The sequence below is a fragment of the Thunnus maccoyii genome, chromosome 6, assembly GCF_910596095.1.
Source record: "Thunnus maccoyii chromosome 6, fThuMac1.1, whole genome shotgun sequence".
Classification (NCBI taxonomy): domain Eukaryota; kingdom Metazoa; phylum Chordata; class Actinopteri; order Scombriformes; family Scombridae; genus Thunnus; species Thunnus maccoyii.
Window position 1 is genome coordinate 16,202,224 of NC_056538.1, and position 15,879 is coordinate 16,218,102.

A 15,879-nucleotide genomic window follows, 5' to 3' on the forward strand; every position below is an offset into this window, starting at 1 on the left:
CTTCATCTTCACCAGCAAAGCACACGTCGTACCCAAGAGAGATCCTAATCTTCCCCATATATGACCACTTGTTATCATGTGGCTGAGGTTCCTTTTGCTGATGAAGACTGTGAGATATGGTTGAAAGCTCAAAAACAGGTTTTCCCACTTTATACATTACTGACTTCTTTCTGTCTACCATTTTCTACCATTTTTGTTTTTTCTTCAAGGGAAATATGTACATATTGCAAGAATGCTAGAAATATGAATACTATCATATGTAAGGAAGAGTAAACCTACATTGTGCACTGTTGCAATAAAAAAAAAGGAAAAAATGGTAAGTAGACATTGAGTTGAGATTTTTTTTGTCACATATATTATGTGTATTGTATTGGATAGATGTATAGGCATTCATGGTATTGTGTCTACCCCATTTACCCCTTATTTTTGCTCCTCTCCTCTCCTCTCCTCTCCTCTCCTCTCCGCTCCTCTCCTCTCCTCTCCTCTCCTCTCCTCTCCTCTCCTTTTCCATGATGCTTATTTTCATAAGAAGGAATTCTGCTGGTCTCGGCACTGCGCTAGTGTCACTGTGGTATGTATTCCTGGGAGGGCAGCCAAGGCTAAACACACATACTCCATATCTATTCCTTTTCCTTTGAATAACCACACACACACACACACACACCTCTAACCACTTCATTTTCTGCCCACCTGTTTAAACATAGCAGTGTGTATATGTGCATATGTGTGTGAGCGCTTCCTTACAGAGAGGCCTATTGTCCTCCAGGCTAAGATGTGTGTGCTGTGTCATGAATTGGCTGAGCAGCCATAAGCCCACTGCTGATTTTAGCCCAAAACTAAAACACTGGACCTAAAATAACATATCCTCTGAAAAGAAGCAGCTGAGCTACAATACTGCTCCCCCAGCAGCGAGGCTTTGGTGTTCTAAGGATCAGAACGTGAATCTTGAAAGCTATACACACAGGAAATATTGTCAGGCAAAAGAAAATAGAAATAATATCTGCTGCAGGTGGCGATTTAGAAAAGAGATAATGGATATCTAGAGTGGAAATATGACATAAAATGTACTGTTGTGTTCAATGCACAATTAGTAATCCTTTTATTAGACAGACTAACACTAATTAACCAATAATAAATAATAATGTTTTATGTTTTCTGGTGATATGTGGGGAGCGGTTGGAAACAGACATGAAGTATTAGCTCTCTGTGGAATTGCACAATTTTTCCAACTAAGCCAAAGTCAGGGACAGAGGGACAGCCTTTTTTGACTCTGTATGCTGTTTGAAAGTATGTTTAATTGCAAGATTAATTTAGCTCTTAGTTTAGTGAAACCAGTCATCCATATTTTGAGACGTTTAAAGCTGTACTTGATTTCCTTTGAGAGGAAATGCTTGATGACATTGACACCCAGAGACTGAGCTAAGCTCTTTGGTTTGCTAAATGCTCCACTGTGCTCACCAGCTAGTCACTAACTTTGTCTGTTTGCCATTTGGTGTTGAGAGGTTAGTGTACAGTGGTTTTATCGAAAGTGTTTTTACTGAAAACAGCCGCCTGCTGTGTCTGGAAACACCAATGATGAGAGCAGTGAGAGTGAATTAAAACCGTTAAGTTGTGGGCGGTAAAACCAAATCAATGAGATGCTGAAAGGCTCCATACAGTTAAGGCAAACTGTAGAGTTGGTGGTTATTTTCAGTGGGCTTGTTGCTGTGAGTGACCCCTTTCACATCCCATACAGTCATTCTATCCATTGTGAATAATAAAAAAAATTGATCATAGCAGCTTCATACTGAATGCTGAGATAGATGTATAAAAAGTACAATTCTTCAAATCCTAAACTACCCTTTAAACTGATTTTAAATGTTGCCTGAGAATCATAAACATTTAAAACTGAAGAAGGAAGAGAAAACATACAGTAGATTTTGAGGACTAATGTCGTATGTCCCAGAGACAAGAGAGTCACTATTACCATAATGAGTTACAAACTGACATAAACAGTACTTTAAACATTTCTACAAACAGTGTTAGTCATAGGATCCTATTAGTATTAGTACAAACTATACTACTATAAGTGCCTACCCATAAAAATATTGTTTCCAGGTGAAAAATACACAACATTAACATCCATCATACTAATTTAAACATAGGCCTATTTATTGAATTGACGTGATTTACATACTGTACATTTTCACACTGAATCAATTATTTTTGTGTATTGTGAGGCCTCAATGTCAGCTGATGTTTGAACAAGGTATTTAGCCTTTACAACTGAAAGCAAGTTTATGTTCCAGTGTGCAGGTCACACATCTGTTGTTATTAAACACAATGACGCAGTGCAAATGTATTTTCATACCATATTAAGAAAAGGACATAAAAACAGGAAGTGTGAAGTCTAAAAGGAGAAGCATGTACTGAGTGTGAGCATGAACAGGAAGCGTGCAGCGAAAATGTATGGGCCTATTGTGAAAGATGTGCTTTAATAACACAAACAGATGTGAAACTGGCTGAAGGGACTTTCTTCTTCTGCCCAACACCCTGATGCAACCGATCAGAGTAGGGCTACAGTTTATAAGACTCTGACAATTCTGGCATTAAAACACAAAACTAACGTCTAAATTTGATTTATTATACTTTATCATACATGTGGTGAAATGTTAGGACAGTGGTTCACAAACTTAGGGTTGATTCTCACCTCTGGGGTGGGGGAAGAGTCATTGCAGGGAAACCATGCATAACTGAGAAGAAATGTGGAGTAGATGTAAAGCTGATTGAATTTTAAACATGTGGGAACAATAAATATGCAAGAGTGTTTTCACAACAGCGAGTCTATCAAGATTCAGGTTAGCAAGACGTATTCAGACAAGCAAACAACCTGTAAAGTACAAGATGGACAGATTTTTGATGGCATAGAGAATAAAAACAAGTGACGCCCGTCAGTGCGTCACTGAAAACCAAACTCAAGAAAATATAATGAAGCTTATCTTTCTGATTCACTGACAGTATAGCAGGAAGGGCATGTCTAAAGACTGTAGCAGGCTGGGCAAAGTTTGACTTGCATTTTTAATTTACACAATAGAAAGTCATGTAAAAGTGAAATGAAACATGCTGTTCCTGTTGATGTTGATAACGTGATTTCATTAAAAACATTGAGTTTGGTTAGTTTTGTCACATATTTCCTCCATGTTATTAATGGAACCATTGCCTTGAGGAATGTCATGACATCTAAAGACACACTTTGACATTTGTAAATACTGTTGCATTCTTGTGTCTTATAGCTCTACTTATAAAGAACACTAGTTCTGTCATACAAGCTATAAATCTTGCTTTGTGTGTACGCCACAGCTCACGAGTGCTGTTTCTGCTTTTCAGACAAATACATACACACTCATCTAGATTCACTTCTTGTTCTGTAAAATGGAAAGGTCACAAACAGTTAGATACTTTGTATGGATGAATACATCATATGGTGTTCATGTTGGCAGTCTTTTTTCTCACTTTTATATGCAATGATTTGTTAACCTCAGTAATAATGTAGGATTTTTTAAGTTTTTTATATATTAGATATGACAAACACTCTTCATATCCTCTGAGACATTTCTGAGAGTGGGGGAATTTTTTAAGATGAAAAAAAACACTTAATGAATAGTATTGCTCTGAATCAGAAATAGAGCACCTTGTACCTGCAGTGCTAAATCACATCAGCCAGTGAAAGTAAAAGTTGAGAGGAAGAGTTGAGTGAAAGGAAAAGAGAAGTGGTCAAGCAGGGCCATGAGGGGGGAGTTCAGGGAATTTTTGTGCCTTCTCCCTCACAGTGTACCAACTCCTCTCCCCCTTCCTCCTCCTCCTCCTCTTCTGTCTCCTCCCCCGTTCCCTGTGTTTGCGTCACAGCACATGGGCGGGTGCGGGAGTGAAGTCGGAGAAAAAGAGGGCAGGAGGAGGAGTAGTTTGAGTCCTGTAGCCGAGGAATGTAGCAGAGAGAGAGAACATGGCTATAAAAGGATAGCACTTCCACTCTGTTGCTGTGATGTCACTACTCAAATATTTCCTCCTTCCTTCCCTTCCAAGTCTGACTTACTGACACTGCTATTTCTCCTTAATTTCTGTGGATCACTCCTCCTCCCTTTTCTTGCTAAATAAGTTGGTAACTATGTAGGTTAGCAGGAACGGGACTGTTTGTTTTGGTGCGTAGAGGAATAAACACATAAATCCCAATGCACAGCATGAGGCCCAATGGCCCAATATTTCACATATGAGCAAGTCATGATCTACTACAGTCTGTTTTCTTGCTAAAAAAGGTCTGGATTTGTATCTACATCAAAGTTGCATCCAGTCCATTTTAGTCTATTAGCTGTGTGTTTTAAATACATAGAAGTAGATAAGCTTAGTTATCACTCATATCTAGGTTAGTGATACTATACTATAGCATAGTCATGCTTGAGTCATTGCTGATTTGGTGGTGGCCACTGATATCACATCAAGATACATAGATTCTGTGTGTAGGTTCTGTGTATTTGATGAATATTTACCTTAAAAAGTGACAAAAATATTTGGGGCGAAAATGAATTGTTGATCATATGCTCATAAAGTTGGCATCCGGTTTTCAAAATGAGTGCAAGTACAAAAAGATATAAAAAAATGTTTAAAAAAAGATTAGTCATGCCTGAGCAATGAGCAAAGAGCCAGTTTTAGTTTATAAATGGAAGATGCTTTTTATTTAATTTTTGGAGGAAATTGCAACATGTTCCTTAACATATATACATTTTTTGAAAGAGCACTTCATTTATTCTGATTAAATTATTTTGATGTAACTTTTATCCACAACTTTACAGCTATGCTGTGTCCCATTTCTCCTTATCGCGCTTCACATTCCCCTTCCGATTGCACGTGAGGGTGAATCATAGCGGTGACTCAAGAAGTTAGTCATCACCACCGCTTAGCATCAAGGTCAACCCATAATATCTTGAACAGTAGAGGGCAGTAATACAACATTAAAGTGGATGGGAACTGCTGTAAGACAAAAAGGTAGAAGAAAAGAAAAGACCCTTTAGACCTCATTGCTGGTCTCAGGTGGTTTCACTCCTGCTGGACGTTTCTGGTCATGTATGGGTTATATTTCTTTTAGTTGTGTTATCGAGTACTGTGTCAGAGGCCACTCCAAACTGCAGGAAACTCTGAAATCAAGGGGAGGTTTCATGGAGAATATAGGACAAAGCCCATATTACCATTTTCTAAGTATTTCAAAGTGCATTAACCCCTCGATTTTTAGTCTTTTCCCCGAAAAAAAAGGTAGTGCTTTCCAGTGACCTAGTTAGTAAAGGAGAAGTTACATAATGTACTTCGTCATTCTCTGAATGGTTGACGAAGGTTTGGGGTTGAAAGATTACTCAACCATAATGCTTAATCCGCAGGTTACGACAGAAAGAGAGGGAGGTAGGAAGGGAGGGAGGGAAGAAAGGTGTCTTTAGGAACTGTAAGAAAATCAAGGCTGAAACCTGAATGTGGTTAAGCACACCACACACACACACATACACACACACAGGCATACACAGCACATTTTGCAGGTAGGAATGTGACTGTGCATGTTGTTTCTGGATGATCTATGCAGTCCTGGTTGCCGACTGCCTTGGGCTGTAAAGTTCCAACAGAACTGGCCCGACCAGCAGCAAAGTTGAAACAGATTGCTGACAGAAACTCAGAGGAGTTGTTGAAGTTTCACCTCTTCTTATCTTATCTTTTCCTTAAGCCCTCTTGTCCAGGGGTTAAATTGGGATTTGTTATGGGGGGGGGGGGGGGGGGCTGTGTGGTTTCAGGATTGCCATGGGTACACATGTGTGTGCATAGACTACAAAATCTGATTGATATCATTTAACAAACTGTAAATAAAATATAACAAGGTGAGACAACCCTCTGCTCTCAACACTAAAATATTAATCAAAGTCATTCTTGTTTCTCTTGGCAGTGCGCAAAACTACAGCTGATGACAATAAAATCTATCTGTAAGTGCAGTCTCCTGTATATCTGTATTAAATATTGGAATAGTATTGTTATCGCTAAAGGAGAGAATAATGACACAAAGTAATATGATAGTAATATGAATAGAACAGTCTTTTTAATAGTTACATTAAACTGTCTGCAAGCTAGTGCCTTTTCATTAAATAATGTCATAGCTAGGAAAAGGTCAAACTAGCCTGCATTACCTAGCCATGGCGTAATTTGAGTTACTCTGATATTCTGCTCAAACCACAATTGTCCTGACAATGCTGAAAGATTTCAATACATGCTAACTGTTAGCTTGCTTAACAGTTTAACTCAAACTAGAGCTTGCCAGCTAGCTTAATGTAACAGTTAGCTACCAAAGATTGGAGTCAACCTGCCGCAAACTATCTTGCATTAAAAGTATAGTATCATTGTGTAAAATCAAAATATTGTTTAAGCAGAATATCAGCAATTTACATTCTGTTATTAAAGCTGTCAGTTTCTGACCTATTTTTCTCCCTACCTTGCCATCCACCTATCACTCTGCCATCTGTGCTGTCTAACTGACTGACAAGAGACTGAGATCGCTGATCAGCTAGGTAGTTTTTAAGGAAACCCATTCTTACATCATCTCCTTTAGGCCTATGTTCTCTACAGTTATAAAGAAAACATGTTTTAGTCATTGTTTGAATTATTAAGACAGAGAAAAGTGTAAAAGAAGATGTGCAAAGTTAAGCATCCCTTGATGACAGAGAAGAGCATAGATCTATGTACCGGGGCTGAGCCCCAGACAGCCCTGCCCCAGTTTAACCCCTGCCCTTGTCCCTCCCTCATGATTCTGTTTCTGTCTCTTACCTGTTCAGTTCACAGTCAATTCATGTTTAAAATTCAAGTCCTCTCATCATGTGCAGCAGACAAGGCCTTTGGTCAGTTAAAGAGACAGTTCACATCCTCACCCATTCTCAACCTGCCTGACCCCTCCAGTCAGTTTGTGGTGGAGGTAGATGCCTCAGATTTGGGGCCATATTCTCTCAGAAAACTTCTGTTGACCACAAACTTCACACCTGTGCCTTCTTCTTTTGCAAGTTGTCCATTGTCTGGACTGAACACAAGAACCTCAGCCAAGCAGTTGAGCCCCAGGCAGGGGGTGAGGGGTCTTTAATCGATTTGACTTTTCTCTTTCATACCATCCAGGATCTAAGAACACCAAACCGGATACCCTATCTTGCTTCTACCAAGCTGAGGGCTATCCTTCACAGCCAGAGGAGATTCCTCCCCAATCCTGGATAGTTAGTGTGGTTGCCTGGGAGGTGGAGCAAAAGGTAAAGGACTCTCTTACTAGCCACCCATCTCCCAGCACTCACCCTGATAACCTCCTTATTGTGCCAGCCAATGTAAACGCTCAGGTTCTGCAGTGGGGACATTCCTCCTGGTTAGCTTGCCATTCTTGGGTGGCCAGGGTCATTTTCCTTCTCCAACAAGGCTTCTGTCATGAATCCTTCCTGATCTCCCTGTATACTTGTCATACTTCATTCATTCAGCCTACTCATCTGTTTTCATGGTTACTAATTCTCCTGTCATTTCAGATCCTTCCACTCCCTCATGCCATGCTGTCACCTCATCTCCACTAGTTCCTCACCAGACTGTCTTTTGCATTACACTAAGCTTCCCATCTGGTCTCCAGCTTGATTCCCTGGACCCTGCTTCTTTGCCTGATCCCTGCCGGTTTAGTTTGCTTTCTGACCCTTGCCTGTTTACTGCAATGAACCTTGTGAACTACGATTTCTTACTTGATCATTTCTGTGTCATGCTTGTGGTTTCTTACCTGTTCTGAGTCAGTGAGTGTTACATAAAAACGGTTAACTACTACTCATAATGATGTCTCCTTAAAGCAAACTCTCTGGTATTCTACCATTTACTTCTCTATCACTAGTCTGTTTGTGATTATGACATGCATCAGTGCCTGTTTTGTCCTTTTGTTGCTATTGCATAAGTCTCTTTGTATGAGTATCTCTGTTCTCATCTTTAGACTACATACTATATAATTGCTTTAATAGATCTCCACCCAGCTTTGAACTTTATCTCTAAGGTGTGTGTGTGTGTGTGTGTTTGTGTATGTGTGTTATGTGTACAGGGCTCAGGATCAGGTGACATAGAGTTTTGAAAGCAGCAGTTTTGTGGTTGATCATTAACGGACGGTTCCACAGAGGGTGGTGGTAATGTTAGGCCTTTGTTAAGATTGACAAAAATGAACCAGTGTTTTTCAAGTCAAATTTAAGTACTCTCCAGAAAATCAAGAGCCTAAACCGTGATGCCAAAACACATTCACAAGAGTTACGAGTTACACACACTTAAAGCTGCATCAAAAACTTGTTTTAATTTTCCAGTTTCATTAAAGCTCGATTCCATGTTAACATGCTGTGCAAGAAGTCACTTTTCCATACTTTCCAGCTGATTGTTTGAGGATTTGTATATGTATAATGTACTTAAAAGTCACATAATGAATGTAGATGGAGCTGTTTTGGCAGAGGAATAATAAATCTAACTTTGGTGGTGTTCTCCTTTTTCTTTTGCAACAATTTTCCAGGTAAGAGCAGCATAGTTTGGTGAACTTTAACCAGCCTGGTCTTATAGAACAGGCTGGGAAGTTAATATTTGTGAACATACAAACACACACTGGTCCCTTCTTTTTGTCTTTGCTGTTTACACTTTGTGGTCATTGTCCATTGCCATAGCAACACATCCTGCCATTGGTCCAAAGGGGAACAAGGTTGTTGTTTTTTTTTAACTTAGTAAAGACAATGCACAGTACTAGCCATAGCTGAGGTTTACTTAGTGTCTAAAACGCATCTAAAAGTATGTTGTTCGCATTTATTAAGCATACTTCAGCTGTATTTTAACTTTTAAAGGAAAAAAGGAACACAAATACAGCTTTACTAGTGTCATTATAGTCTTGATATAGCTTAGTTTTGAGCTCAACAGCCCTTTTCTATTTGTGTCAAATGTGGCTTGGCATGAGTCAAGCTGTGATACAGGTCTTGACCAAACATTATTCTAGCATGAACATGAAAAATAAGCAAAAATCACAAGATCAAAAGACATGTGGGTCTCAAACTGAACACAGTATATCTTAACAACACTGGTATAGAAGAAACCACAAACTATATGTGGTAGACATTATAATGGGTGAACCAAGGGTGTAGTTCAGTTACTTGGTCTAGACTAAAGAAAAAAATGCATTGTTCCCTTTAAGTATACTCATATATTTTGTGCTCAGTATTGAAAACATGAGTCCACGTGGACTGACACGTAACTAATTCATTGTACAAAAACAAGCTTGTGGTCTTTTCATCCTTTCTGGTGGTCAGAGGCAAAATAAAATGAATCAAGCAATAGTCATTGGTATTATTAGTTGAGACGATAAATGGATGTTATCCGTCATAAATGATGATGAGACAGAGTGCCTTGTATGATAGGGGAAATAGGATGCTGTGGGGAAAATAATGTGAGTGGGTGTACAGGAGAGGATGTAGTTTGAGTATTTATTTTTGTTTAATAATTCCTTATGTATTTATTGGAACTATCTTAGATTTTCAGTGCATACAAGTATCACATATCCACTGTCACAGAACCCTGTGGTAGGGCTGCCATGTGCTCTCACAACAAACGAACCACACCAGAATTTGCATGGAAGCAGAATGAGACTTTCCCTTTCCGGCGGTCTTGGTGCAGTTGTTTGGTCTTCAACAGAGTTCCAGTGCCAGTGTTGGAAGCAGTTTAAATGAACCAGACTCAAAGGGAAAACATGTAGAGTTTATTTGAATTGAACCAAACAGCTGAGGTGTAAAACCAGATTTCTACAATATGCTTATGATGTTACAGAATAAGAGTGATACAACTTTCTAGGAAGCAGTCACATCATTGGAATGAAAACAAAAACTTCCCGTGGCCATTGCTTAGGCATTTAAACATCTTACAAAATCAGCCCCCCCATGTTCCTTTGAAATCTGACATAAAAAACACAAACACGGACTTCTGGAGCGATATTCATCTTATCTTTACTTACTTACTCGTTACTTTAAAATGTCTGTTGCTAATTATTATCTGCTTAAGATTTCAATCACAATATTTTGCTTCACAATAGTGTAAACAGCAAGAGATTAGTTATTGTTGTACAATGTTGTCATTTCTGAGTGAGATGTATAAGATGTCTCAAACACATTTTAGACGAATACAAGCCCATTACTGTATAAAGTGTTTTTCTTTACTTTTTCTAGATTTCACAGAATCCAATGCTTTGACAGTATGATGGGAGGTGCCTGCTGTGGCTGGTTGCTCAACACATAAGAGTGCACTGGGAGTATAAAGTGGAAGTTGCAACAGGGTATTTTCATGAACTTCTGCTTAACTTGTAAGTACGTCTTGCACAATCCCAGATCTGTGATAGTTTCTGTCAATTAGACTCTGAACGCTGGCAATTCAGCTCAGGAAGCAGAGGCGATCAGTCCAACGGGTTGAAAGCTGGAAATGACAGCAGCTGTAAATTTCCAGTGAAGTAGAAAACCTCCAGCCCCATAACCTTCTCCAGATGTTATGGTCCAGAGAAAAAAGTCTAAATAGTTTAAACAAAATACATCATCATGCCAAAGTTAAATCATGTTTAAAAGAGTTTCTAAATGACTGACTCAAACTAAATATAATCAATATTCTGTAAAAGGCCTTGCTGTACTGATTACAGCTGTGAGTTTTTGGTGATACATCAGCTCTGGATGTAGATCTGGATTGTTGGGATTTTCCCCTATTCTTCCCCATCCTTTTACACAAGCTCAGTTGGTTGAGGAGTGTGTGTAAATGACTAAAGTCAAGTCATCCAGTCTGTTGCCAGTGAGGCTATTTTCAGGTATGAGTCGTATGAATTCCTTGCAGAAATAGAGTTTTCACAGATGTATTCCACTATAGGATTCAGGGATGTTGTTCAACAAGGAGGGATGCTGAAGAAAAATTGTGGCTCTATCGGCATCTCTGTCATTTAGACCAAACTTCCGAAGTGCTGCACTGACTGTTGTACTCTAAACAAGATCTTATAGTGTCATGAAATTCCATAAGTCTGTAAAATTCTGTCCCTGGGTTATTGTCTTCTCCATGACTGTGGGCCTCTGATGCAACAGATCAAGAAAGTGTCAGGAATTTCCATATTTTTAGGTTTCTAAATGATTGAGCCTGCTTGTAAACTAAGTTTTTGGACCTGACATTTATTGTCATCTGTGGGAGTTTAGACATACAGGTACATGTTTAGTTTAAAATCATGCACATATAGCTGAATTTGTAGTAAATTTGCAGTATTATTGCCTTGACTTCCCTGTCTCAACAATATTCCAGGTTCTACCTGGGCTTGAAAAGCAGTGTGTTCGTGCAACTACGTGGGGTGATGCTGTTCTCTGCACTGTATACACAACAAAGACACTGTATGCCACAAAACACTGTAAGGGAGAGAAACAGAGAAGGAAGAGAGAAGACTCCCAAATTCCACATTGAAAGGTTTTTCTTCTTCTTTTTCTGTTTATCAGATCAGAATACAATAATGTTGAGAACGTAATGGAACAGAATAGATTAGTTAAATGTATGGAGAAGTGAAAAAAGGAACACCAAGGACTCACTAACAGTATAAAGTTGACATTATGGTGTCCTGAATTATCCTTGAATAGATTTGCAACTATCAAGCAAAATCAAAGTAGTTATAATACAATAATTGATAATCACATTACTAAATAAATAGTGCTGTTAGATTTTGTCAAAGAACCTTGAACAGATTCCTTGAGAGTCTGAAAAAGTATTGTTGACTGTATCAACACATCAATTAAATTGCATGTTGGTCTGAATAACATTCAGCATGACCTCTCTACCCACAGACTATATCCTTAAATATGTCACAAATCTCTAAAAGCCACTATGAGTGATTGCTAAACTGTGTGTGTTAGGCTGTAAATTATAACAAGTGTGTTTTCTATGGGTTATGTAAGTGGCTCTTATTTAGAGGGCATATCTAATCCTGGCTGAATAACAAATGAGTCAAAAGAAGGCAGAATACATTCATTTCTTTATTCTGAAATTTATTTACTCCCTTTCAGGCAATTAAAAATATAAGATTCTCTTTTTTTCTGCTTTTTCTCACATTGGTATTTCACAGACGTTTCCCATAAATAAAATACAAAATACATTTTTTTTCTTTAAAACACAAATAAATATCATAATAAATATATTAGTTTAATTTAAACAACGCAAGGCAACCAATAACCAAAAGGAATACTGCGGTGTTAAAATCCCTGAACCAGGCTGTCAAACAAACAGGGGACAATAAAAGATGGGGTGCAATTTACAAACCAGCAATGATTACAGAATGTTAAAGTGTGTCAGTTATTCAGATCTTAACTCCATGACATATTTTTCTATTAGCACACTTTGATCTTTCAGCATTCTGAAACTTATATTTGTTTGCCCCCCAGGTCTTAGAAAAATCACACACGCGCGCACACACACACACACACACACACACACACACACACACACACTCACTCACGCATGTATACACACATGCACGTGCACGCACGCACACACACACACACACACACACACACACACACACAACAGAGTGAAGTATGAAGCTTTGGTTGAATGCTACTAGGAGACTTTGACAGTTTCTCCTGTTTGAATTAGCTGTAAAGTGCATTTCACAAATAAAATGGAATCAGTGACACGTCAGGCTCACTGATGAAGGCTACTGAATCAAACATACTGTTCATGGCACTGAGAGTGAATAGCCTGTGAGGCAGGGAGAATATTTAAGGCACAGGAATGAGTGATTATCACTACCGATAAGCCATTTTGATCACTACAGATTTACGGTAACTATAATGCAGACTAATTGCTGGTACTGTCAAGATCTGCAGATGAGTTAATTCTTATGGAAGACCACATACAAAGGTCTATTTGGCTACAAAATGTTTTAAGTATAAAAATAGAGTGATAACATTTGGGTACTAAAATCATCTCAGTATGTGTAGTTTGTCCAAGAAAAGTTCCACTGTTACAAACATAAATTAAGAACTTTAAGTGTTATTGTGTCATCAGAAGTTGACTTGTCCTGATCAGTTGTGGTTCTGAAGAAAGTCCAGACAGACAGACATTGTTAGTTATGTTGACAATGTGTGTCCATTCTCTTCTGTTCTTTCCCTTTGGATCCACTTAGTCAGACAGGGACAGACGCTCAAACACGGTGAGCCTCTTGGTGGCTGACCCATCAAACGTTGGAGACTCGGTTCCACTGGAACCTCCACTGCTGCTGCTGTAGCTGTCCTCCAGGGAGTCCTCAGAGGAGAAACGCTGGAGTCCAGGAGGCTTGATGAATCCTCCTGGACCTGCACACAGAGTGTTGCTGTCCTGGTGGTGCCCGTCATCTATGCTGGAGAAGACTCTGCTGTTGTTGCTGTTTAGAGCAGAAAGGTTATTTCCATGGCCGCACACACAGCGTGAGGCCTTTGGCTCCAGGATGAGAGGAATGTTGTGGATGTCTCCGGTGCTGGCACGGGTCTGATGGCTGTTAAACTGGAATGCTGCTGCCTCCCATTGCTGGGAGTCACCAAACACTGGGGAGAGGAGTTCTGCAGGAGGTGGAGAAACGGAGGGAGCACGACTGAACCCCAGGTTAGGATCATTAAAGGATGAAGGGAATGACGGAGGAGGTGAGCTGCGTGAGGAACCCAGGAACCCGGCAAAGCTGACGCTCTGGCGGAGCTGGTGGCGTGGATTCTGACCACTGGTTGTTGTGGGAGTTGGCTGTCGCTGATTCTGGAATTTGGCAGATGGTAACGGACCTCCGCTGATTTTCTCCTCATGGATGAAGTGGCAGCGTGAGCCATACGGGCAGTACCCAAAGTTGTAGAAGGTTCTGCAGGGCTCCGTCTTGTACTTAGGGTGGCGGTAAAGTCCACGTAGCTCTGCTTCACCATGAGCGAACTGACACTTATTGCCATACTTGCAGCTACCAGTCTCCTGGAAGCCACGGCACAGCTCAGTCTTGTAACGGTTAGAGGACAGCAGAGGTGGGAGCTGGGCTGGCAGGTTGGATGAGGGAGGGAAGCCTGGTGGGGGAGCCACAGTAGTAGCAGGGCTTGAGGGAAAGGCCTCCAGGTTCTTGAGCTGTCCGAAAGAGGAGAGCAGGGTGCTGCTGGACTCGGTAAGGCTCATGGAGCGGTCGGGCCGGAAGGGCAGCTGTTTTGGTTTGGAGACAGGGGCCTGGCTCCAGATGTTGGATGGCCAAAAAGGGCTACTGTTGTCGTCATTGTTAACATGCTCGGTGCTCAAGCTGTGGCTTGAGGAAGGAGGGGGGGAGGGGGCAGAGAAGAAGGAGGCTGACCGGTTCAGCCGACTCTGCCCTGGGACTTTGAGTTGAGACTGTGTCGGGACCAAGGCATCATCCAGGGCCAGGTTCAGTAAGTTCTGCTACAGATGATTGAAATAATTACTACACAGATAATACTTTTCATTTCAAAGCAATACATGTTGAATATTTATACTTTTAATGCTACTTTCTACAACAAATGTATTTCAAGTTAGAGTTTTCAAGTTAGAGCAATAAATAACTAATTCTGGAGCATATATTTATATTTAAAACCTTTCATTTCTTATAAAAATAATCACGTTTTTTGAAGAATGCTTGCATACAAAAAATGTCAAAACAAAATAACTAAGAAACAGTACTAGAGGTTATATAACCTTTATCTTCCATTTACATCCAATCAGAAAATACAGATTAAATGTAGATAATTGTGCCTGTTTTCTGTTTCTCATGCATTATTCAGATACTGGAAGATTGGAATTCAAGAAACAAACAACTCAGCACTGACTGTCTCCCTTATCTCATTATCTCTTTAAACTGAAGTATTCCTCTGAGGCTAAATCTCTGTTCAACCCAAGGATTTTACTGTCAAATCAGTGATTCACACAGGAACAAAATGCGAAACAATAAACAAACAAACAACCACTTTGGGAGAGGAGTTACAGAGCTAATCCACCCCAAGTTTAAGAAGCTATTTCTCTTCTTTTTCCAAAACAAAACGATAAATTCATAAACTTTGACTCACCTTTGTGAAGATGTCAAGCATTTCGGACATGCTTTACCCTTTTGTACAAAAGAAGCAGCTTTCAGCTCGGAACCACAGATCACTGTTTGATACCTGTGTCCAGAATCAAGTCAAGTTAAGTCTGTGTGGTGTTGACGCGTTTTATAGCCTCAGAAACTCCTCCTACAAGTTTGGGAGGAGTTTCCATTCGCTATGTTCCCGTTTGACACTCCCTCTGCCTCAAGTTTCAGTGAGCTCACAATGGGCGTGGAGTAAAACACACACACACACACGCACACACACACACACACACACACAAAAAAAAAAGAAAGACAAGAAAGAAAACTGTGTATTTTTAGCTGGCTGTGTGAAATGTTTCAGTTTCGTAGGCATGTGAAGGCAAAGTGGCTTATTTACATAGGTCTCATGCAAGCTCTCCATCTAGGCTTATTACTTGTTTTTTCTATTCTCATTCTGTATGTTCACTCCTATGAATGATGAGAGGTTTTCTGCAGAGTGGTAAATCATTTCAGCTCTGTGAAATTTTTCAGGATCTAAAGCACCCAGATGTGAAGTGGCAAAGAGGGTTGTTTGTTTAGACCTGTACACTGATCCTTTTCATCCAACATAACAAGTGAGGAAGGGATTTTCTGTCTATACATGAACACGTAATCATATATTTACAGTATATACATTTCTATGACTAATGGCAGGTTTTCAGGAACTATTGTAAATCATCTTGTCCGGGATCACAGGCAGCACTGTATAGTTTCTGAGTGTTTTTTAC

The 15,879-nt window shown here is 39.8% G+C and overlaps 1 protein-coding gene across 2 annotated transcripts; it reads right to left on the reverse strand.

The window, feature by feature from the left end:
• Nucleotides 1-12,058: 12,058 nt before the first annotated feature.
• On the reverse strand, nucleotides 12,059-15,236 carry zgc:162730 (uncharacterized protein LOC564559 homolog). Of its 2 annotated transcripts, none has more exons than XM_042415180.1 (2): nucleotides 15,114-15,236; nucleotides 12,059-14,469 (listed from the first exon to the last, which is right to left on the reverse strand). In XM_042415180.1, exons 1-2 carry the CDS (start codon nucleotides 15,141-15,143, stop codon nucleotides 13,216-13,218), a joined length of 1,284 nt encoding a protein of 427 aa, XP_042271114.1. In that variant the 5' UTR covers nucleotides 15,144-15,236; the 3' UTR covers nucleotides 12,059-13,215. The 2 variants fall into 2 exon arrangements, with proteins under 2 accessions (XP_042271114.1, XP_042271113.1); XM_042415179.1 differs by having other exon boundaries at nucleotides 12,059-14,472.
• Between the last annotated feature and the right edge of the window lie 643 nt (nucleotides 15,237-15,879).